The sequence below is a fragment of the Seriola aureovittata genome, chromosome 15 (assembly GCF_021018895.1).
Source record: "Seriola aureovittata isolate HTS-2021-v1 ecotype China chromosome 15, ASM2101889v1, whole genome shotgun sequence".
Classification (NCBI taxonomy): domain Eukaryota; kingdom Metazoa; phylum Chordata; class Actinopteri; order Carangiformes; family Carangidae; genus Seriola; species Seriola aureovittata.
The window spans coordinates 17,370,763-17,395,987 of record NC_079378.1 but is presented as its reverse complement, the minus strand read 5'-3'; the positions used below and the strand labels follow the sequence as shown (position 1 = coordinate 17,395,987).

General features: G+C 43.2%; 1 protein-coding gene across 1 annotated transcript in view; it reads left to right on the top strand.

The window, feature by feature from the left end:
- Window positions 1-24,263, top strand: part of LOC130182979 (cell adhesion molecule DSCAML1-like) — a 50,949-nt gene extending 26,686 nt beyond the window's left edge. Inside the window, 30 exon segments of the mRNA XM_056398245.1 lie at window positions 1,742-1,888; window positions 1,974-2,252; window positions 3,493-3,768; window positions 4,003-4,299; window positions 5,533-5,805; window positions 6,552-6,836; window positions 7,028-7,147; window positions 7,243-7,419; window positions 7,997-8,196; window positions 8,642-8,738; window positions 8,912-9,040; window positions 9,132-9,299; window positions 9,431-9,501; window positions 9,942-10,182; window positions 11,192-11,377; window positions 11,944-12,099; window positions 13,753-13,892; window positions 16,222-16,375; window positions 16,923-17,040; window positions 17,189-17,352; window positions 17,460-17,558; window positions 17,856-18,044; window positions 18,663-18,950; window positions 19,058-19,213; window positions 19,353-19,383; window positions 19,504-19,622; window positions 19,747-19,899; window positions 20,145-20,345; window positions 20,590-20,901; window positions 21,255-24,263. Of these exon segments, the coding sequence (XP_056254220.1) occupies window positions 1,742-1,888; window positions 1,974-2,252; window positions 3,493-3,768; window positions 4,003-4,299; window positions 5,533-5,805; window positions 6,552-6,836; window positions 7,028-7,147; window positions 7,243-7,419; window positions 7,997-8,196; window positions 8,642-8,738; window positions 8,912-9,040; window positions 9,132-9,299; window positions 9,431-9,501; window positions 9,942-10,182; window positions 11,192-11,377; window positions 11,944-12,099; window positions 13,753-13,892; window positions 16,222-16,375; window positions 16,923-17,040; window positions 17,189-17,352; window positions 17,460-17,558; window positions 17,856-18,044; window positions 18,663-18,950; window positions 19,058-19,213; window positions 19,353-19,383; window positions 19,504-19,622; window positions 19,747-19,899; window positions 20,145-20,345; window positions 20,590-20,901; window positions 21,255-21,688 (5,660 nt within the window). The 3' untranslated portion in view covers window positions 21,689-24,263.
- The last annotated feature ends 962 nt before the right edge of the window (window positions 24,264-25,225 follow it).

Genomic DNA, 25,225 nt, shown 5'->3' with positions numbered 1-25,225 from the left:
TCTCGAGGAGGGGTGCAGTTTGTTCGTTCACATATCTTTTCTCGCAACAGATTAAATAAATAAAGAACATGCATGCTTAAGACATGTTCCTAGATGCTTTTTAAACATGGATGAGGACAGCAGAGGATAAATGACAGGTTTCTGTACAAATGTCATACCCTTATAGAGAGACTGTAACATTGTAGTGTCATATGAAGGTGGCACAGTTGTCTGCATGTTTTGTTGCAGCTGTGTCTGCGTGTGTGTGTGTGTGTGTGTGTGTGTGTGTGTCTTTGGGTGTGATGCACATTGGCTCTGTTTCTCGTTATCTAGTCAAGTCAGCATGAATAAAAGCTGAGGGAGCACAGTGATTTAGTAATTAATATTTTACTCTGTCTGCCACTCTGCTTAGAGACTGAGAACAAGAGGTTGAGAGCGAAAGAGAGGAAAAGGGTGAAACAGACGATAAGAGGGTTTACACAAAGAGATAAAGAGAATCGACTAAAGATAGACGTATTCTATGAGCAAACCACTGAGTTACGCTGTACAGATAGTGAGGGAAATAACGTGATGTGTATTGTGTAATCACCATTGTTTCAGAGGCTGCAGATGGGATGAATTCAGCCCCCTGCTGAAGACAGAAAGTGTTGCTTTGACAGATCCAGTTGACTCTCTGACTCTCTCTCCCTCTCTCTCTCTCTCTCTCTCTCTCCCTGCCTATGTCAGAGTGTTTTGACAGGCGAGTCGTCGGTGTTGTGGGAGTAGCAGGCTTAAAGTGCTCATTATCCTGTAAGGCTTCATTCTGGGGGGCAAACAAAGGCTGCAGCAAAATTGCAGCCTGTGCCTCCTCTCGGGTCATACAGTATATTCCATGCAAACACATGCACAGTCCATAACTGCTACCTTCAGTATACCTGCTCAAACCTCTGCAAGACCTCGGCACAGAGCAGAGCTTGTAAAATATTGATGATGATAAACACACAGGTGCAAGTGGATGCAACGTATCCAGCTGTTGACTTGGATCCTGAATGAGACAGGTGATAGTCAGTGTTGAAAAATAACCTTTTATTCTATAGCAGCAACCATGTTGTTACCATTAACAAGGGCTGCTGCTGTAGAATGGGTAAATGAATGGCATGGCGTTTGGGTATGAGGTTCACTGAATTCAAGTAGATACAAAAACAAATGTGTGTGCATGTGTACCTGCATGCGGCACAAAATATGCAGTATTAACAGAGAGCACCTGGCTAAACAAAATAGTGCTTGTTGCAAATAGACGTCCCTCTTCCCTCTGCATATGGTTTCTCTGGGCACAACATGAAAACTACTGCCATCACAAAGTGGCACTCTTAATCTTGGGCCTTCCGATTCTTTGTACCACAGTTGAACAGAGCAACATTTAGATAGTTTGGTGGTGATAGAGGGTTTGCATAAGAGTTTTTTTTTACATTTTTTTTTACCTTTTGTGCATAAAGGGGCAATAAATCTGCCTCTGCTCTGTCTATGGATGGCATAAGTGACCGCTGTGTGTCCTCCAGGCCTTGAAAGAGAGCCAAGTTTTGGGAAACAACATTATCAGGCAGGTAGTGCCAACTGTCCGGGCAGCTGTTTGTTCTTAGCACAATACGGTTTTGCAATGAGCACAAAGGATTTGTACCAAAATGATCATCTTGGTGTAGGTTTTTACTGGATGTTTCTGTCCGTCAGGATTTTTCCTTTGGGGGAAATTAATGGTGGTCTTTACTGAATGTGTCTTCCTCAGGTAACAGGTTCTCGCTGACCTCCTTCGGAGCGCTTTACATCTCTGATGTTCAGAAGGAGGATGCCCTCTCTACATACCGGTGCATCACCAAACACAAGTACAGCGGCGAGACGCGGCAAAGCAATGGAGCCAGGCTCTCCGTAATGGGTGAGCAGCTTACTGTTGTCAGTTTACTCATGTTGGTCTAATATTTCTTTGTCTTGTCAAAAGATAACCCCATCTCACCCCCTAGACCCGAATGAGTCCTCACCCACCATCCTGGACAGTTTCCAAGCAGGGGAGGTGTATGCAGGCCAGAGTATCGAGCTCCCCTGCATAGCGGGGGGTTACCCCAGCCCCACCGTGCGCTGGCTGAAAGACGGTCGCCCGCTGCCCTCAGATGCCCGCTGGACACGGCGTTTGACAGGGCTGACCATCAGTGACCTGAGGCAGGAGGACAGCGGCAGCTATGCCTGTGAGGTCACCAACAGTTTTGGCTCAAAGGAGGTGTCTGGACAGCTTCACGTTATAGGTGTGTGAGCACGGCAATGCACTCACAAACACACACACATTCTCAAACACCCTGACAGACTCCCACGCTGTCTTCTCAGTGAATCAACTTGGCAGACAGACACATGCACAAACGCCTCTCTTATTGGTTTAAGGCATATATATATAAGTCGCACCTAGAGTGTGTCTGTAACAAATGTGTGCGAGCTGTATGATGCCCCGTCATATCAAGTCTCAAAAAGAGAGGCAGAGCATTAATTCACTGAGACTGAATCCGTAACACAGCTGCCAGCACCATTCACCATCAGAGAGAACGAGGGTGAAGAAGACAGAGATAATGACAAGGGGTCACACAAGGGTCGATCAGATATCCAGACAGTGCTGGAATGACATTATCTACAATGTAATAACAAGACAATAAGAATGGCGGAGATAAATGCACATTGTGTAAAGTATACAAAGAAACAAAGAGCAGGAGAAGGCGAGACAGAGGGAGATAAAAGAGAGGCGGTAGGCTTTGCCAGTGGGCACATCATGGCAGCACACTCTGTGACTCTGACAGGGTGAGGGGGGGTTGGGAGGCACAGCAATGCCCCCCAGCATACACCACCAGCTGCCTTATTGCTCACTGACATTTGCACACACACACATGTACATACACACTCTGTCTCTAACACACAAACACGCACACACACACACACACACACACACACACACACGGACACACTTACACACACAAGTGGACAGAGATGTGAAGAGATATCTCCAGCTGCTTTTTTAATGAGTGCGTCAAACTGATTGAGTCACCGCCGCTGATTGTACTCTTTCTCTCTTCCTCCCCATCTCTATGAATGTAAATGCTGACTGTGTGTATGTATCCACCTGTCATGTTTTGAATCCAGTTCATTGGTTTTAATGTCACTTTTCATAATGACAGTCTTATAAAGGATTTAAATTTTGTTTACAAATCAATTGATAAATCATTATGTTCTTTAAATGAGTAGTTACTTATAAATAAGTTAAGTATAATTTAAACCTCTGCACTTATGATAAAAGGCCAATTAGAGGAACAGTAATATATGTTAATTATAATTTTATTTTATAGCAGTTTTACTAATGACACGCAAACTGCTTTTGAGTGAAACATAAACACATAAAATATGGAAACCAATTGAAGAGAAGTATATTTTTCAGGGTTTTTTCTGCATATGTGCTCAAACAAAGATGGACATGTTGTCTGACCCCATGCATTCTTCTCCCAGATCCACTACGCGTGACCTTATCCCCCAAGAATCTGAAAACAGGCATCAGCAGCACACTGTTCTTCACCTGCACTGTGGAGGGCTCTCCAGAATACACCATCACCTGGTACAGGAACACAGAGCCCATCGTCCCTGACCAGCACATCTCCATCCAGGGACAACACAACGACACCCTGCAAATCACCGCAGCGCAGAAGTTCCACTCTGGGGCCTACCAGTGCTTCGCCTCCCGCAAGGGCCACACTGCTCAGGATTTTTCCATTATTCTGCTCGAGGGTAGGTGGACAGAGATTGAATAGATTCTGTATAAACAGGGTTGCAGTGGGCACTTTATGACAGCACTGTAACAGCAAAATTACAATGACTTTTATTCTATTTGAATAATTGTGGACAAATTGTTTTCCTCTGCAAATTTCACTGATAGATGCATTTTTGCTACTGAACAAAACCTTTGGCTCACCACTCTGTGTTTATGTCCTTCTCTATTTTGTCTCTTTCTCTCTCTATTAGATGGTACTCCTCGTATTGTGTCTTCCTTCAGCGAGCGGGTGGTCAACCCCGGCGAGCCTTTCTCCCTCATGTGTGCGGCCAAAGGAGCCCCACCCCCCTCCATCACCTGGACGCTGGACGACGAGCCTGTAGTGCGGGACTCCACCTACAAGACCAGCCAGTACACCCTGTCGGACGGCCTGACTGTGTCACATGTCAACGTCAGCAGCCCGCTCATTCGAGATGGGGGGGTGTATCGTTGCGTCGCACGCAACTCGGCCGGTAGCGCCGAGTACCAAGCGCGCATAAACGTAAGAGGTGCCTGTCTGCTTTTCAATATAAATGCACTCTACACCTGACTCTATACAAACACACAGGGGCTAGTGAGAAGCTTAGATCACATGCATTTCATACACATCTATCTATCTATCTATCTATCTATCTATCTATCTATCTATCTATCTATCTATCTATCTATCTATTTTGCCCTACAGAGGTAGAACGCACTAAATATAAAAGCAGTAATGTTGACAAAGAAAATTGTTTCAGGAAGGCCAGCAAAATGCAAAACAGATAGAAGAAGGTTTATACTATACCTTCAACACGGATATTATTTAAAATGATGGATAAGGAGTAGGCCTATCTAGAAACTGTTGTGTCAGCTTTCCTGACCATTTTAACAAATTTGTTTGGGAAAATGCATTTTATTTTGATTACTCCATCGTTCTTAGGGATTAATGCAACTAAATCTAAATCAATCAAATGAATAAATTTACAATTTGATACATTTCATTTTAATGAGAGCAAAAAGCTTGAATTCCACTAGATCCAAATGCTGCTTAGCTTTGCTAGTTAGCTTTAGCAGGAGTTAAGCTGTTTATTTTCTCCATTATAATCGCATGTAGGAACTGTCTCAGTTTAATATGTGGAATAACAAGCTGAATTACCAAGTGGTCAGTTCATCAAAATAGATATTTTTCAGTAACAGACAACAACTAATGAACAATTAGTAAGTAATTTTGTTTCCGCTTTAGCTAAGGCTAGCTGGGGCTATCATTTTGTCCTTTTTTACATGTTTTTACATGAATATACATATATAATATATATATTAATTATTAATGATAAAACAGAAGTTAAAAAGTCATAGATTTGGGTCTTCCTGTAACCCAATTTTGTCCAAATATGTAATATTAATTACTGCATTTTGGCTTTGTAGGGTATCTGTCTATCTATCTATCTATCTCTCTCTTTATCTATCTGAAGGTCATTTGAAAATACAATCACTTAGATACATAGAATATCTGATTAGGCTACAATCAACAAATATCCTCAATCAGATTTTAGTAAAGGGAGCATAACTAACCTCCCTCTCCACCTGTCAACTTGCCCCAATCACTCTATCCCTCAACCTTTATCTCTTCACCTCCTGTCTCCGTGGCTGCTCCCTTACTCTGCCATGACCTCCCTCACCTCATCTGCCCCTCTCTCCGACCTCTGTGTCTCTCTCTGTCTCCTCCCTCCATCCCCTCCCTCTCTTCCCTGTGTCTCCAGGTCCACCTCGAATCAGACCCATGCGGGACATCACCGCAGTGGCGGGGAGGAACACCTACATTACATGCCGTGTGATTGGTTACCCGTATTACTCCATCAAGTGGCTGAAGGACAGCATGCAGCTGCCTGATAATCATCGTCAAGTGGTGTTTGAGAACGGCACCCTGCGGCTGACGGACGTGCAGAAGGGTGCGGACGAGGGCACCTACTTGTGTAGCGTTCTGATCCAGCCCCAGGTGTCAATCAATCAGACGGTCCACGTCACTGTCAAAGGTAAGTATCAAATTGATGAAAATAGGTAAAAAAAAAACAAAAACAAGAAAACATTTTAGCAATCCCACTCATGAAGTGAAACAGCAATAGAGTGACCCAGCCACCCATTTTCCCAAAACAAGTATTCCTGCTTTGTGCATAACCTAAATGCAAAGTGTTTCTTAAAAAAGTAGTAAGAAAGCAATCTTTCCAAAGAAACCTTGAATCACCAACACTTGTTTGTTTGCCTTTCAGACCGCCATTTGGAGACACCAATGTTCAAAGTTGTCGAGTGTAGCTTTAGACTAATGCTTTATGACAGATGTAATGTTTTGGGATAGACTTATGTTACACTATTTGTCTGTATTATGTTTAGTCTGTGAGTTGGGTCACGATGGTAGCAGGGCAGCTGCAGAGGTGTTTAAGGGTGTGAGCATGTGCCTGCGTGTGAGTGTGTCTCTGATTTAATTAGATGAATAATAATGAAGCCTAGATTAAATCCCCCAGATGTCTCAGCTGTAGTACCCCCACCCCAACCTCCATTACTATGGCAACAGAATGACTTCCTCCTGCCAATTGGACTCTAACCAGAGCAGCTATTATAGGCTGCAGGAGATGGGGGCTGAAGGGGGAAAAAGAAGAGGGGCCCACTGGCCAATGACCTTCTCTCTCTCTCAGCATTGCTCCAGATGGCCACACTACCACTCCTCCACATATATCCTCGCCTGTATTCCACTGACTCTCTGCGCTCTTCCTCTCTCCCCTAGTGCCGCCGCTCATCCAGCCCTTTGATATCCCCTCTACCTCAGTGGGGAAGCTCATGTACATCGCCTGTGTGGTGTCATCTGGGGACATGCCCATACGCATTACCTGGCACAAAGACGGCCAGCTCATCGTGCCAGGCTCCGCCTCTGGCGTCGCAATAGAGACCAAAGAGTTCATGAGCTCCCTACAAATCTCCAAGGTGACACTGAAGCACAACGGGAACTACACCTGCATCGCCAGCAATGCCGCCGCCACCGTCAGCTGGGAAAGACAGTTGATTGTTACTGGTGAGGGACTGAGCGAGAGGAGAATGGCACAGAGATAATGAAATAGGTCAGATCAGATGTGATAGTTAATGTGCATAGGGAGCGTTGAATTGTACATGTTATTTTAGGAACACTCCCATTTTGTGCCCTTATTCTGTAAGCTTTTATTTGAGTTCTTTCATTTAAGTTCAATGCATCTTTTCGTTTCCCAGTGCCACCACGTTTTGTTGTGCAGCCCAACAACCAGGACTGTATATACGGCAAAGCTGGAGTTCTCAACTGCTCTGTGGAGGGTTATCCGCCACCAAAAGTCATGTGGAAACATGCCAAAGGTAAAATCAGCACATCATCCCTACAATATCGCAATAACAACATCAGAAAAAACTAAGTCAGTGACATGCAATTGCTTTGTGTTTGTGTGATGCAGGTGTAGGAAACCCTCAGCAGTACCACCCAGTCCCACTAACTGGCCGTATCCAGATCATGTCGAACGGCTCTCTGCTCATCCGACATGTTCTTGAGGACGACCGAGGGTACTACCTCTGTCAGGCCTCCAATGGAGTGGGCTCAGACATCAGTAAGAGCATGATCCTCACTGTCAAGAGTAAGTGTCAATCATTCTCTTTTTGGCTTTAACACACTTGCTTTCATAACCACATCTACTGGCTTGTATACTGTATACAGAGATAAGTCATAGCTTTTTGGAGAGGGATCAGCTCCTCTAAGATGCACTTTTGCCCCAGGCTAGTGCGGCCTGCACAGAACCTAACAAAATCTTGTCTGTCTTGCATATCCTTAACGAGGGCTATCTTTGATATTGATTGATGTGTTCTAGCTGGCTGTCTGTGTGCTCCTGAAGCTTGGTGGGGAAAAGGGCTGATAAATTAGTGATGAAAACAAAACCACAGGAACCCCTTCAATCAATAATCTATGTCTGAGGAAATGAAGAGGAGAAGAGAAGCAGGAGTTTGGAAAGAAGAGGGCAGACAGGGAGGAGGTAGTCTAAGAGGGCCAGCGGGGCTTGAAGCGTGAAATGAAAATGGAGAACGAAGGCCAGAAATAGAGATGTCTATACATCTGTAATATATCCTGGGTTTCCAATACAACATCCCTTTTCCCTCATCTCATTACTCAATATAATACTATTCGTCACACTGACATGTGTCTGTTATTCTGCTCAGTTCCTGCCATGATCACCAGCCACCCCAACACCACCATGGCAAGAAAGGGCCAGACCAAGGAGCTGAATTGCACAGCGCGGGGCGAGCAACCCATTATTATCCGCTGGGAGAGAGGGGACACCGTGATCGACGCAGAGAGAAACCCCCGTTACTCCATCACTATCAACAAGAAGGGGGACGAAGTCATCTCCACCCTAAAGGTCAGATATACAGAATCAGAATTACACACAAACAATATCTAGTAAAAATGCACAGTAACTCACAAATGGCCTTTTACAGTTTAAAGCTTTTATTTTGGTAAAATAAATTCCGCCAGTGAAATAAAGTGTAAACTTTTCAAAATGGGGACACAAAAGGCAGATCAAATCACAATAGCTCAAAATTTCAGGAAGTACACTCTACACACTCATTTCCTTACTGTCAGCAATTGGTTAACTTATGTTAGCTTAGTGTAGACACTCTAAACAGGGAACCAGCTAGCTTAGCTCTGTGCAAAGGTAGCAAGTCTGCCTGCCAGCACACATGGTGTCACGAGAGCCGTCTGACTTTACGGGGTCAGGTTTTTAAAGGCACAATATTGATGTAAATGTACTATATTATTGCAGAAGAGGTTGTAACCTTCTCCTGTTTGTGTTGACGCAACAGCTGAACCCAGCAGAGCGAGGAGATTCTGTCTTCTTCTCCTGTCATGCTATCAACTCCTATGGAGAGGGTCGAGGGCTCATCCAACTCACTGTGCAAGGTAGCTATACCACATGCTATAAAATGTCTCACAAAGCTCCTTTAATTTACTAAAGCTCTCAGGCTCATAACATATTATGTATGGTTATATAAACAGTCTAGTAAGGAAACGTTACAGAATCATCTCTAGTGGTGAGAGAGCTCAACTCTTCCCTCTCTCTCTAACACACAAAGAACCACCAGATCCCCCAGAGCTTGAAGTGAGGGAGGTGAAGGACAGAAGCATGAACCTGCGCTGGATCCAAAGGTTTGATGGAAACAGCATCATCACAAGCTATGACATCGAGTACAAGAACAAGTCAGGTTGGTATCCTAAATTCAAATATGCCTGTCAGATTTTAGGATTTTAGAAGGTACATGTCTTAAAAATCTTAAATGTTTTTGCATATGACAGACTCCTGGGATCACATGTACACAACCAGGAACATCTCACCCACCAACAACCAAGCCAACATTGTAGAGTTGCACCCAGCCTGTGTTTACAGCATCCGCATGTACTCCTACAATAAGATTGGCCGCAGCCTTCCAAGCAAAGAGCTCACAATCAGTACCGAAGAAGCACGTAAGTGATTCTCATTCTCCTCTGAAAATCACACGCCTGGTTTCTTTTGTCTTACTTTTTCTCTGTAAGGAACGGGGCTATGCATATTGCATATTGACAGTAACACTTTATCTGGCATCTTCCATCAACAGCGCCTGACGGGCCTCCAATGGATGTAGTCCTCCAACCGATGACATCCCAAAGCATACGGGTTACATGGAGGGTAAACTTAAAACCGTTATTACTTAACTGTATACAGTGCTTATTTTTGATATTCATTTAAATATGAATATACTAACCAAAACAAACCACTCATTGTCCTGAAAACTGTTGTGTATGTCTTCCTAAACATCCTTTGGTTTAGACAAAGGTTTAATTTATGATTAATATTTTTATTCTTAAACTAGAATTAAGGACTAGAGATATAAATGTTTAAGCTTGTGTTATTAACATTGTCTTATGAGGAACAAGCAATTACCCCTAAGATAAAACTATTTCATTTACTAAACTTTTGTGCTGTGTTTTATTTTTACTGCTATTACTGTATATATTAGTGCCAAATTCTAAACCAATAACTCACCAGCTGACATCTGAATGCACCTTAACAGGGTATAAGTTTGATGTGCATTGTCTTATTAACTGCTATCGCCACATTTATTTCAGGCTCCCAAGAAAGAGCTGCAGAACGGAGTGATTCGAGGCTACCAGATTGGTTACAGAGAGAACGGTCCAGGCAGCAACGGCCAGTACAGCATAGTGGAGATGAAGGCTACAGGGGACAGTGAGGTGTACACTCTGGACAACCTAAAGAAGTTTGCCCAGTATGGGGTAGTGGTCCAGGCCTTCAACAGAGCTGGGACCGGCCCATCCAGTACTGAGATCAATGCTACAACGCTGGAAGATGGTAGGAAAAGTAGGGGGCAAGATGAAGGAAAAGGGGAGTAGATTGCTAGACTCAGTGAAGGAGAGAGTGTGTGAGGGCAGAATGAAGGAGAAATGAAAAGAATATAGCTTGTATATCTATTTGATTTGTCAAGAATAAATAAATAAATAGTCAAAAATAGGTTGGAAGACACGTATAAAGCTAACATACATATATAAACACAAATGCTCAAACAAAATGGTAGAAATGAATTTTCAGCACATCCCCCCATTATTCTTTCAACTTTAATTAGCACCCTCATTAGGCTGGTAGAGAACGAGAGAGGAACAAGGAACCCCATTACTCTCTAAATGTCTGCCCACTCTACCTCCTTTTTCTCCTCCTCCCTTTTTCTTTATCTTCCTCTTCCTCCAGTTGGATTCCTCCTCATCTCCCCTCTGTCTATTTTTATATTTCCTATATGTTTCTATGGAGCCTCACTTCCTGTGTGGACTGTAATAATAGACACCCTGATCATGGTCACAGTAACAGTAATGGTAATTGTCCAGATAGGTAGTCTGGAGCTGCCCCTACAACGGTAATTACCTTAAAGATGAACATTGTCTTCCTTCAGATTTTATTCTCCACATCTCAGCTCACCCCACATACCTCATCTGCATTTTAACCCCTTAAGGTGTGGCTGTTTTACTATTCATGTTGCTCTCTCTCAGTGCTCTTCCTCCCTTCCACCACCCCCCATCTACACTTCCTCTCGCTCTCTCCTCAGTGCTCTAAAAGCTAGCAGTGAACAAGGAGCTATTGAGAGCTAATTTGAGTTTATTTGACTGATTTATTTCAGTAGAGATTGCCCCTGGGTTGTGGTGTTGAGTAGTCATTAATTATCAGTGCTTCAGCCGCCTTGCTAAATCAGTCAGGTCATCTTAGCAACAGCAATAACAAGGATTTTTGACAAGTAGAAATCATTTGAAACAACCTCAAAACTCATATTTAAATCGTGCCGCACTAACACTTGCCCCCTGCTCTCCTCCAGTGCCCAGCGAGCCTCCTCAGAATGTGCGAGCCATTTCGGTGACATCGGACGAGGCGGTGATCACATGGGCAGAGCCTCCACGGCTGACGCTGCACGGTGTGCTGAAAGGCTACCGGGTTGTGTTTTGGTCCCTCTTCCCTGACGGAGGTGGGTGCTGTGGGGGCCAGGCCCAGTGGCCAATGCAGAGTAATTATCACCTATCTCATTCTAAACTTCCCAACCCTCCCACCCACCACCTACCTCTCTGTCAGTGTTGTGCATCAGAATGTGTTAATGTGTGTCTGCACCTTTCTCATAAAGCACTTCCTGTTCCTTTGTATCTTTGAAATTGTCTGTGTTTACCCTTGTTTCTTTCTGTGTTAGATTTTTAACTCCATCTGTATTGATGGTCGCTGACATTACAGTACTGTAATTGGCTGTGTTTGTGTTCCTATGACTGTTCAACCCTATCTCCTAAAAATTAAGTTCATATTCAACTAATTTGTTTTTGCAAATATGTTTTGTGGGAAGTGCAATACAGAAAAGCACAATCATTTCTTAATCTTAACCAAGTGTGGGACCCAGCACACAAATCCCAGTCTCTGCTTTAATATCCTTCCAACTTCTCCCTAAAACTGCTGCCTTCTAATCCAGGCAGTAATCACATTTCCCTCAAAACTTTTTTAGCAAAGCAAAGTTGGTCTGTGTTGCCTGTCCACCTGACAACCACCATTGCTCTCTAAAGCAAGTTTTCTCTTCCTGTTCTCCCTCAGAATGGGGAGAGATGCAGAATATCACCACTACTCGTGAACAGGTGGAGCTGCGAGGACTGGAGAAGTTCACCAACTACAGTGTTCAGGTGCTGGCCTACACACAAGCTGGAGATGGGGTCCGCAGCAACGTCCTGTATATCCAAACCCGCGAGGATTGTGAGTATAAACACAAAACGAAAATCAAACTAAAGTTATTATAATTAGTAATTGATATTAATATTATGTTTAAGTGCAGAAAAGTGTATGGGGTGAGGCTAAAGGAGTTATAGATATGGGAGGGGGACAGATAAAAAGGGGCACCATGACAAAAGCTCATTTATGCTGGGAACCTCCATTAGCAGTGCTAATGAGAATTAAGAGGCTTTGGTCCATGGCTCAGGGCTGAGGGAGGGCTGAGGTAGGGCTGGGGGGAGACACCGGGGGGAGACACTGGGGGGGAGAGGAGGGGTGCTCTTTGGGACCATATAGCATCCAGGAGTCAGCTATCAGCCCGGGCCTGCATGTTTTCCATCTTGCCATAGGCATAAGGATTAACTCCTCTTGGATTAGAGAGAATTAATTTTGTGCTTACACCATTGGAGGCGGGATTACAGCCAGATCCATGTCTCTTTATAGAGGAGGGGGAGGAGGAGGGGCCTGGGGGTTGAAGATGGAAAGATAGAAAGGTGATCACACAGCCTATTTTGGCTGACAAAATGAATGAGGCACAAAAAAAGACAAAATAGAAATGTCATTGCTAAAACCTGTATTAGCCCTTTCATGTGACACCCTGGCACAGCGGTGCATAATATATTCATGTAGGTGGGGCTGTTCACTCAGCACCATTGTGCCTCTCCTCCTCGTCACTACAAGGGCTGTGCGGCAGACTGTCAAAATTTTGGGCAGATTTCGGGCACCAGATGGGACTTAACTCTACCCCCTCCCACTGCCACTCCTACTTTGACATGGAGGTCCAGTTATGATAATGATGACTGCCTCCTCTTCCCCTCCCCAGTGCCACCACCACCATCATCTCTCCCCCAGGAACTGCACCTATCTTTTTCACCATTCTTTCGTCCCCGCCTCCCCCTCTTAAAACCTGCCTCATTACATTTATCCTTTCTGGGTTTGTGTTGTTTTTCTCCCTGTTCATGTAATGTGCGGGGTGAAGGAGTCCGAGGGCATGGATGGGTTGAATGGCTGGACCAGGGGGCCTCACGTACAAGAAAAGGAGAAACTGGGGGATAGATTTAGAGGGCTGGGTCTAAAACTGTGGTAACCTCCTTCTGTAGAGGCCCACTGTCAGGCACAAGTTTTATTTATGTGCACGATTGAATAGACTTCACACTGTGAACCCCCTACTGTAAAGCCAATGTGACAAAGGTGTTGTTGTTCACCTTTAACAGTATCCAGTGTTCTGATGTGTTTTTTTGTAGCATGTGCATTCATCTTAAACCCTTCTTGTGTTTAGCTTGTAATAAGAGTATTAAGTGATATCCAGTGTCAAGCTGAAGTGGCTAGCAGAGGATCAGACACTAGTGTCTAATCTGTTTGCGTGTTGGAGAGTTAAGAGAATGCTGGGTGTCACAGAGTCAGAAATGCTGACCAATGTCTAAATGAACATATGTCACAGCCATCTACCCAAAGGGAATTCTTCCAAGTCCTACCAGAGCGGCTTAGTGTGGGATAAGACCACCAATCTCCAAACACGCCTGCTCACTTTAATAGGCACTCAACAAACAGCATGTGTGTGCACAAAAATGCACACAGAAGCACATACATGTATATACGTGCCCCGCCATTCAGATGTTCCTATTTTTTTTCCTCTAGTACCTGGACCACCCGCTGGCATCAAGGCAGTTCCCTCTTCTCCGAGTAGTGTGGTTGTGTCCTGGTTACCTCCTCACAAACCAAATGGTGTCATCCGCAAGTACACCATCTACTGCTCCAGCCCAGGGTCTGGACAGCCGGTAGGTCTTTGCTCTGTGGGTGTGACTCACAAGGGGCCAGTAGAAATTGTTCTAGGTGAATGAACTTGATAAAAAACTACCAATTGAAACAATTAATTTGTAACCACTCTTATTAATTGAACCTGTAAGTGTGTGTGTGTGTGTGTGTGTGTGTGTGTGTGTGTGTATCATTGCGTGTCTTGCTTTCACTGTGTTTGCACCATCTCTTTATTTCCTGCCCTCCCAGATGAACAGATGAGGTTGTCTTGGCAACGTGATGAGACGTAGATATGCAAATGAGGCAGAGAACAAGCTCACACATGCACACTGCCGCATCGGAAACACACACACACACACACACAGATATCACATTTCAATATTTTCTATTTATACACGTATGTGTGGCATTCAGTTGTGGTTAGATCATGTACACCACAAACACTGGCGCGCGGTGAAATTTGATATCAGGCTAGAATCTCACTTTCTTATTATTCACAAATACTCCTCCTTCTATGTGCATGAGTGCCATGTAAATGAGCACAGGCAGGGAGGAGGGAGGGAGGGAGGGGGGAAAGGAGGCTGAGAGAGAGAAAGAGACACACCATTAGAGGTAGGGAGAGACCAAGGGGAAATGAGAGAAAAAGAGAGAGATGAGGGGAGAGGAAGAGGGGTAGAGAGTGAGAGACAGGCAGGAGGAGCAGAGGAGGGTATCAGTCACATCGAGATGAGAGTGCTTTTGTCCGTCTTTTCATTATCTCCCTGTATCACTCCCTGGATCACCACAACACCGCCGCTATGCTAGAGGAATGTTCAGATGCACCCCCTACACACACAGACACACACACGCACCCCCCCACCCCCACCCCCACCCCCCCATCCTCTCCTCTTCACTGAGCTAGACAGAGAGGGATAGAGGAAAAGAGGGAAAAGCAAATGGTGAAGGAACTGAAGATGAACACTAAGAGATGAACAGATTAAAGAGATAGAACAGAGGCTCGACTTGAGAGAAAACAGTGTTTTTGTGTGCGCGCTGGCATGTGTGTGCAGGTGCAGGATATCGTCTCAAAGATGTGCTTGTTGGAACGATATTCACAGGAACACATCATTTAATCCAGAATTGCAGCCACAATTGTTAATTTTCTTAATTCGGTGAATAAATCTGATTGTGTGAGGTGAAATAATTTAATTCATTTGGACTATCTGGAATTTATTTAGTGGATTGATCTGCCCTTTTCTGCCTTGTTCCAAAACACAGAAGAAAAAGGGAGAAAACACATTCAATCTTGATGTGTTTTTTATTCCATGTTTTTATTTCACTGTTTTTCTCTGTTGCTTTGGCACATTTTCTGAAACAATGTTAAAATCTTTAAAACATTAAATTCAATTACCACATTAATTTACACTGTGTAGCACAACACTTATTGTGTGTCAAAGGTGAATAAATTCTACAAAGAGCGAATCACTGCCGCCAAAGTGAAAACATCTGAATGCTTAAATTCAAATAAATTCAAAGACTTTAATGTGAAAAGTAAAAATAAATAAATAACAAGATTCACAAGGCAAAAATGAAAAATTATAAAAGCATTTAGGAACATAAAATATTTATTAATACAAAATGAGTCACAAGAAAATACAGTAATGCATCTCTGTCAATATAACAGACATGAATTTTAAAAACCTCTCAATGGATTCTGTGTTTCCATGTTCAAGTTGGATTCCCTGTGAGCTCTGTGACACACAGATAATTATCATTTATGGCTTTTAGACAAAAAGATTGAGATAGAATTTAAAATAAAAAGATTACAATGATGTTAAAACTGATCCCTGCTAATTCTTAGATGTTTTTCCTGCAAACCAGGATGTCACTAAAAAAGTGTGTTTTCCTTCAGTTCTTCATTGTTTCTAGATACTGACAGACCTCTGAGCAACTTTACAATCAACTGTAATGCCACAGGCCTTTTTCATGGAGGACATGTTTGCATGTGATAGTAACAACAACACAGGCAAAAATAATAAAGTTAGTTCCATTTGGCTGCATCAGTTTCAGGGTCCTGGTGTTGTTTGTGCTGACTCAATGTTACTGAGACACTTGAAAAGACCACAGCTATCATATTAGTTAATGTTACCTGTGCTTTTCATACTATAAAGGGTCTGCTGTGGAAAAAAAGGCACATTGGCAGATCGTTCACCTCTTTTTTGAGAGTCTTTCTTTCAATCCACATTTGAGCTTTAGCCTGTAACACTTTTTTAGTCTGGTTTCCAGTTTATGGTACCTGAGCTGCCACCTGGCCTGTCATGTCACCGTGTTATCATATTTTACTAACATGATGTTGCGTGCCCTCTTTCCCAGGCACCCAGTGAGTATGAGGCCAACCCAGAGATGCTCTTCTACCGTATCACGCACCTTACCCGTGGTAAACAATACCACATCTGGGCTGCAGCCGTGACAACTGCCGGCCGTGGCAACATCAGCTCAAAGGTCACAGTGGAACCTGCTGGGAAAGGTGGGTCCTCCAGGCGAGACTGTAGTGGAGGAGAAGGGTAAAGAGATTTCTGTAAAGGTTATGAGGGAGAACGCTCTAAAGATGGCTATGATACGGCAACATTATGTACATAGATCACTTTCATCACTCTCTCTCCTCCCCACGCTCTCTCTCTCTGTCTGCTCTCTCTGCTATTGATTGACAGCCGTAGTATTGATTGAGTGGCGGCTATGTGGCAAGAAACGCTGTTGTTAATTATGTGGTGATGAACAGGGCCTATCCAGTAAAATGACCCTTGGGGAGAGAAGTAGCAGGAGAGAATCAATAGATGGGAGGATCTATGGAGAAAAGATAGACTGAAGCTGAGGGGAGGGGCTTTGCTAAAACACTGCTCTAAGTAAAGGCCTTTCCCCTCAGCCCAAACTGGGCATCAAACAGCAGAGAGTAGTATGAAGAGAGACGTCTTTGTGATTTTTGTGTAGTCTTGGTGTATCTATCACATCTGTGATGAGAGTATGTGTCAGAGATTTCAGTTAATTGTTTCACTTTTTGTGTCTTCTGTGAGCAGTCCCGGCTAAAATCCTGTCCTTCGGAGGCACAGTGACCACACCCTGGATGAAGGAAGTGCGTCTGCCCTGCAGCTCAGTGGGAGAGCCCGTCCCCACAATTAAATGGACCAAAGACAGGTCAGAGCTCATCATATACCATTCATATACCAGCATCATGACTCACTCAGACAGATGCTGCTGCTTATGAGAGGAAACAGATAAATATAACTCAACTTACTCCAGGATGAGGTTGTTGACATTTGTAACCTGTCTGTGCTTGTGTCAGTGAGGACTCTGCTATTCCAGTGACAGCTGACAGTCAGCGGCAGATCTTATCCAACGGCACCCTGGTGCTGCGCTCAGTCAAAGCAGAGGATTCTGGGTACTACACCTGTACAGCCACCAACACACTGGGCTTTGACACCATCATAGTCAATCTTGTGGTGCAAGGTAAGAAGAAGAATAAATATTTAAGAGGAACTAGTGGAAGACATGTTTTCTTTGTGATATTTCTGCTCTGTTGTTGAGTCACAGTTTCTGTGTGTGTGTACACCCAGTTCCTCCTGACCAGCCTCGTCTGACTGTCTCCACTACCTCAACCTCCTCCATCACCCTGGCGTGGATCCCTGGGGACAATGGAGGAAGCTCCATCAGAGGTATGCTCCTTACTGTCTAGTTGTTTTTGTGACAGATCCTGCTTCACCCTCGTGCTATCAGTTGTACTAATGCTGCATATAACAGTCTAAACAATGGGCTTAATATTTCTGGGTAAGAAGGAAAACTAGAGCTGTTTGTAGCTGTTTGTCGCCCCCTGGTGTCGGGCAGATGTAGCAGCAGCAGCATCAAGGATCCTCCACAGTCTTTTTTTTTTTTTTTTGGATTGTCAGTATTTGGATTGTTTGTATTTGTAAGCACTGGGGTTTGACGTGAACCTGTGCTGTGTGACTCTGCAGGATTTGTGCTGCAGTATTCTGTGGACAACACAGAGGAATGGAGGGATGTGTTCATCAGCTCCAGTGAGCGTTCCTTCAGGTTGGACAACCTGCGCTGTGGCACCTGGTACAAGGTCAAGTTGGCCGCGAAGAACAGTGTGGGCTCAGGGCGCATCAGCGAGATCATTGAGGCAAAGACCCATGGAAGAGGTGAGGGGTGGAGGCAAGACTGTTTTAGACATGAGTTAAGCAGTGCAGACGGATTAAACAGACTGTAACTCTAGGGCCTCGTAATGTAACAAAATTGTATTTGGTAATTTCTCATTTCAAATGTATCATGATTAAATCAAAGTCTTGTCTCTCTTTGCTAAAGTTGACAAATTTCACACCTGGCTTTTACTTGATTTTCCATTATATTTACTGCTTGTTTTGAGCCAATATGAATTCTGTGAATGTATAATTACAGTGTAACTGTGAAAAAAACAGTTTATGTGGAGGGAATTTGTTGATTGTTTCCTATTTACTTCATTCTAAATTCAAAAAAATGAAAATACAACAGAAATACATAAAAATGGCTCCTTAGTGTTGCTGTTATGCTGTGATATCAAATGAGGAAAAATTAAGAATCAATAACGCACTGAGTTGTTCTCAGTGCCAGTGTCATATTATACTGAAAATCCTCACTATGACTAAGATCTTATATTTAATGAAAACTCTGCTGTGACCAAAAAAATTATTAATTCAATTCTAATGTGTAAAAATCTACAATACTGCTTTCTTCTCTTCTCACTTCCTGTTCTCATGTGTCTTTGCCCTTCTTCTCTACAGAACCAGTGTTCAATAAGGACCAGCCGCTGCTCACCCACATCAACTCCACTCATGCAGGGCTCAACCTGCAGGGCTGGACCAGTGGCGGCTGCCCCATCACTGACCTGATGCTGGAATTCAGGCCCAAAGGTACCTGGGCTTGGCAGAGCCTCAAGGCCAACTCTACCACTCAGCTCTTCCTCAGCGAGCTGCGAGAGGCCACCTGGTATGAGCTCAAAATGAAAGCCTGCAATAGTGCAGGGTGCGGCAACCAGAGCTCCCAGTTTGCCACTACTGACTATGACGGCAGTAAGTGAATCCCACGTGTTTTTCAATCTGTCCGTCACTCTTCTATCATCTCTACCTCTCCCACCAACTTATTGTTATTTTTCTTTTTTTCCCTCTTCTCTCCATAGGTACAATCCCCCCCATTAAATCAGCTCGCGGAGAGGGCGATGATGTGAAAAAACTGTTCTCTATTGGCTCTCCCGTCATCCTGGTTACTCTTGGTGTTGCTTTGCTCTTCATTATCCGCAAGAAACGCAAGGAGAAGAGGCTTAAACGTCTTAGGGGTGAGAGAAATGAAAAGAGAGAGTTCAGAGAGAGATCAGTGTTATTGTGTGTAATGGATTAATGTAACATAGAGTGACAAGCTGAGACGATTATCTTCACAGCCAACCATAATCTAATTAAGATATTGTCCTCTTATAGATGCTAAGAGCCTTGCTGAGATGCTTATCAGGTAAGAGCCAGTTTGTATTGCGTATAGTTTTAGTTTTTCTATAATATATTTTTTGTAAAATCTTATAAGAGAAACCAGTATGACTTTATGTGTAATTTCCTTCTGTGTGTGCGTGTGCAGCAAGAACAATCGCAGTATAGACACTCCTGTGAAGGGCCCTCCTCAAGGACCAAGGCTCCACATTGACATCCCACGAGTTCAGCTGCTCATTGAGGACAAGGAAGGCATCAAACAGATAGGCACGTGGCAGCACAGCAACACAGCTTTCATTCGTCTCTGTCATTTTCTATTAGCTTTTTTATTAGATAATTAACATTTCTTTGTGAAACTGTTGTATTTCCTCTCATCTCTCGCTTGAAACAGGGGAGGACAAGGCAGCAGTGCCAGTGACAGACACTGAGTTTAGCCAATCAGTGAATCCGCAGAACTTCTGTACAGGCGTGTCTCTGCACCACCAGGCCCTCATCCAGAATTCAGGGCCTTTGATTGACATGTCAGACATCCGCCCAGGCACAAGTGAGTTGTGTTTTTCTTTTAAAGTAAAGATTTTTTTGCAGTAAATGTTGCAGTTGTGACAGGCATGACAGAGATCGGGCAGGTAAATACTGGCGCAAACTTTGATCCCATATTGCATTGCATGTCCACTTACACCCACTTAAGTCATGGCAATGATGTAGTATCAAGTCTTCCTGACAGTCAATACATGGCTGCGCAGTCTCTGTGCTACAAAGCAGTTCTCTGATCACTGTGACCTCTCTCAGACCCCGTGTCCAGGAAGAGTATAAAATCAGTTCACAGCTCCAGGAACAGATACTCCAGCCAGTGGACACTGAGCCGGCCAAGTCAGAGTCAGTCGACGGCCTCGGCACGAACTCTGACCTCAGACTGGCGAACGATGGGCTCTCATGGCATCACTGCGACTGAGAGTGACAGCTACAGCGCCAGCCTCTCCCAAGACACAGGTGGGTCAATTCCAGCCCGACAACTGACACAATGACACTACTACTCTATGTACTACTAGTGCTTTTATCTCATTTCCATATTTAACACCAAGAGGAGGTTCATTCTTTAGTTTATCACCAATTTCAAATTCAATGACATCAAAGCTTGTAATATTTTGTTAAATAAAAAGTGTATTTGCGGCATAGCTTTTGCATTTTCGAAATTGCAGCAGCTCAGGAAATGATCTATTACCTGTTTTTGCAGATAAGGGTCGCAACAGCATGGTGTCGACAGAGAGCGCCTCCTCCACCTACGAGGAACTGGCAAGAGCCTATGAGCACGCCAAACTGGAGGAGCACCTGCAGCATGCCAAGTTCACCATTACAGAGTGTTTCATCTCTGACAGCTCATCTGACCAAATGACCACAGGCACCAACGACCCAGCAGACAGCATGACCTCCCTCAGCACGCCTTCTGAACCGGGCATCTGCCGCTTCACCGCCTCACCACCCAAACCGCAGGACTACGACCGTGGTAAAAATGTGGCTGTGCCCATTCCCCACCGCGCTAACAAAAGTAAGTATGAAAGATGAGAGCCGTGCACAGACAATTCTGCATGAACTCCTCCCCTCTTTCTTGATTTAGCACCTTTTGATAATACATTTTCAGTTAACATGTAGCACTACCTTTAATCACAGTTAAGACACTTAAGACAGGGGTCATGTTTCTTGGCTGATACGTCTGAGCAATCACTCCACGGCACGCATCACGAGTCACGTGTTAGAGAGTAGGAAAGGCACAGGATGTATTTATTGATATGAATTTGGAAATCATTTTTCAGCATCATCCAGTTTAAGCAGTCAAAATGACACAAATTGACACTATTGATCATATTGGTCTTGTCCTGACCTGTTTCTTGCCTTTTTCAGGTGAATTCTGCAACCTACCCCTGTACATGAAGACAGACCCATTCTTCCGTAAGCAAGGGGAGCTGCATGACCCATGCCCGGCTGTGCCACCGCGGGAAGCTTCGATCCGCAGCCTGACGCAGCGGGCGTATCACACCCAGGGCCGTCACAAGACTCTAGACCCTGCCAAGCAGCAGGCCCTCACACTGGGCCATTCTGGGCTTGGCAGCTTGGGTTCGAGCTCAGGCACTGCCACCTTGCCCCAAAGGACTCTCACCATGCCCAGCTCCAACACTGCAGCAACAGCTTCCACTTCCAGCACGAGCAGCAACCCCACCAACAGTAACAAGGTGGGGGGCTCCAGAGACTCGCTGCTAGAGAGCAGCTCCTCTGCATTGGGGAGACTGCAGAAACAGAGTGTGGGGGCCTACTCCAAGTCGTACACACTGGTGTAGTCCATTCTCTTGCACAGACATGCACTGCTGTCCCACTCCTCAGCCAGCCCCACTCTGGCACTCTTCAGTCTGGGCCAGAAAGGGCATGCAACCATCTTTCTTTACACCCAACTAATGGTGAACTGCCCAGCGTCCTGTCTAATTTTCCTCGGGATAGGTGTTCTCCCAGACAGAGACCCAGCTAACCCTACTTTTCATGTTCACCTGGGACTACTAACTCCAACTAACAGTTCCAGCCGGCTGGTGCTCAGCTCCGCTCAGTTCTCACAGGAGTTGCACAGCAAAAAAAAAACAGGAAGTGATTCTGTGGTCATTTGGAAATATTGACTTTAATTGAGGAGCTAAAAGCTCTGTGTTTATGATGATGAAGACTACAATAGCCAGTATGAAGCTGTGTGGCCATCCCCGTCTCTCACGTGCACACATACTGTCCTCCATAGTTTGAGTATTATTGTCAATTTGCAGGACTTCCAGTTAAGTTCCCTATTCTTACTGTATCTTTCACCCTCTATGTGTCTCTTAAAGTCCCAAATATCTATTGGCAGAGTTTCTCTTAATGGTGATTCCAAAAGAAATGATTCAGGTTCACTTCCGAGAAGGAAAAAAATTCTATCATGTTAATGTGACAGAATATCTCCAGCTGAACAGTGTCTAACTTTTTAAACAAATCATGACAACCCAAATGAACCAGCTTTGATTTCTCACATTACAAATAAAGAATATTTGGTATTATAAAGAATTTACATATATATTTCTATGTAGGTATATTATTGACATTTAAGTTAAATTATGACAAAGTATAAATTGTGTGTACTATAATAGTGTTGTAGTACATACAGAAATTAAATGTTAATGTCAAATTTAAGAACGAGACAATCGCTCAATCATGAAATTTAAAAAAAGAGAAATTTAAAAAAGGTTGGACTAAAGAAAAGAGAAAAAGTTTAGTATATATACGGGATCTTCTGTATGTTACTGACTAAGAGAAGAGAGTGTTTTGCTCCTGTATGGAAAGAGAGCGGCCCTTTCCAAGCCCCATGTTGAGATTGGAAAAGCAAGATAGGCTACTTAGTTTTAGCTTCAGTTCCTGAAAAGGCAAACTGGCTCTAGCCTACCTGGTTTGCAACGCCTACTTTACTGTGGGTGATCGGTGGACACAATCATGGCAGAAGGCCTTCTCACTGGGATATAGGCTCTTTCACTCTAGTTTGCCTGTTGTGAGCGTGATGGGTTGGTAAATACGATAACATTCAGAAACCAAGTCAGTATGACAGAGGATCCCCAGATAGGTTTTATGCTGGGAGGAACGTTTCTGTAAAGTGGTCAGAGACTTGAGTTATGATACAGTATTAAGGCCTCTGTTTGTGGCATAGGTGGCAGAGACTGACAGTCACAGATATAGTAACGCATCCTACCAACTTCTCAGTCAGCCTCAGTGCCACTCTTCAAAGTAAGAAAGACAACTAGCTGAAGGAATCCCCATCATGATGTGAATGAAAAATAATATAATGTTGAGAGATGTTATATGTCAGGGAGTTCAGTTTTGAAAATTATATAATGTTCACTCAATCGATATCTTTGTTGTTGCCCTATCTGAAGTACTGTAAATGTCCCACTTTCTCTACCACCATACCCCTCCATTTTGCGCTAATGTACATTCACACAAGAACCTAATGGAATGTCTCTTTGAAGCATCTCCATGATAGTGTTTTGTGGTTTATATTTATTTATCCATTTGCTTTGTTTGTTTGTTTGTTAAGGGGAGGGAGGATTGATTCTGATTTATGATTTTAATTTTGATTTGTTTGGGATTTTGTCTAAATTTTGGTTCCAGCGGTCAAACAGTACTAAGGTATGTGGCCAGTGGCTAAAACCAGTTCAGCCAAGTGAAATCAGGGACTCGTAGCTCTTTTGGTCACACAAACTACTATTGTATTGTGTATATACTGGACTGGAGTTGGTCTGTAAACCTGAAACATTCAGACTCCTGTCCTTATCCCCTGTTCAGATAAAATAAAAGTAAAAATTCACACCCTAAACATACTAGATCCATCATCGCTACCTTTGTCAGTGTTGTTTATAGATTAAGTCTTGTACATAAAACACAGTTTTGTATGAAGAGCTATTTTCGTCAGAATAAATCAGGGGACACATCAGGGTTGAATGCCCCAATTTCAAAATTGAAATAGTATCAAAAATAAAATATTTTACTTCTGAAATGGGCAAAAAAACATTTTTCTTTCCCTTTATGTTTTTGATACTAATTTGTTGAATTTTTATTCTTTTTTAAGGGTCTTTTGATGTTGTCATTTGTCCTATTTACTTTTTTTATTATCATTATTTTGTATTTTGTTCATCCTCAAAAAGTCATTGCATGCTTGCTAAAAGGGAAAAATTGAAGGAAAAAATGTATGAAAATCAAAAGCTGAAAAAAAAATGTTGAGGGTATCCCAAACATTTGTTTGAGTTGCTTGTTATAGCAATTGCTTGTGTTCAAAAGTACATTTTCTATGAAAAGAAAGCAAAAACTAAAAAGATCATTCTAACACCTTGTGCAATAAAGCTATCTTTCATACGTCATGGCTTCTGTCATTCTCAACAGGTTTGTTTGCATATCATCTCAACCTCGTAGGTGGCCGCAGGGCAAAACTTTGTTGACCTCCACTATACACAGCAGATTCATTATTTCCTCATTCACCCAGAAAGAGTTGAAATGATCAGTCGATTAGTTGATTCAATGAAAATTAATGGCAACAATTATTAGAGTTGTTTAACTGTTGTCATTTTTAAGGAAAGATTTAAAAACTGAACTGGTCCCAGCTTCACAAATATGAATATTTGCTGTTTTCTATCATAGTAAACTCAAGATTTGAGGATCTTTGATTTTCAATTTGAACATGTTATAATAATCATAAGCATAAATAAGCAATAAGTATAATATAAGCATATTTTTCAAAATTTTCTGAGAGTTTATACACTGACTATTAAAGAAAATAGTCACTATTAATGAAAGTAATAATTGGTTGCAGCCTTACAGTTCTCAAGGTTTTGTATGTGTCAATTATGTGACACAAAAAAAGTTATTTCATAAAACACAACTTCACAACAAATCAGTTCAATATAAACTACAACAATAGAGGTCTTAAAACAAGATTTTGACCGAATGTCCATCCTCACAACCAGGGCCACAAGAGGGAGGAGCTAACATTCTACTGCAGGGGTGCAAATTTCTAACGTTGTGATTAATCAAGTGTTGACAGAAACAGAGAAGGGTGAACCTGAGGCTTCTGGGACACCTAACAGTTATGGGTCCCTGGGCAGTTGCCCATTTTGGCAATGAGTAATGCGGCCCTCCCACCACAGACCACCAGATTTCAGCTCGGTCTCAGTAATGCATTTTAACATGAAGAAGTCTTCAGAGAACTTGGGAGTTGAATCTGACATCTGAGGTGTAAAGAGTGGACTGGAAAGGGTAAATAAGTAGGTCATGAAGTCTTGCAACTTTTTCAAGTAACACATGAGAATCTTACTGGTAGG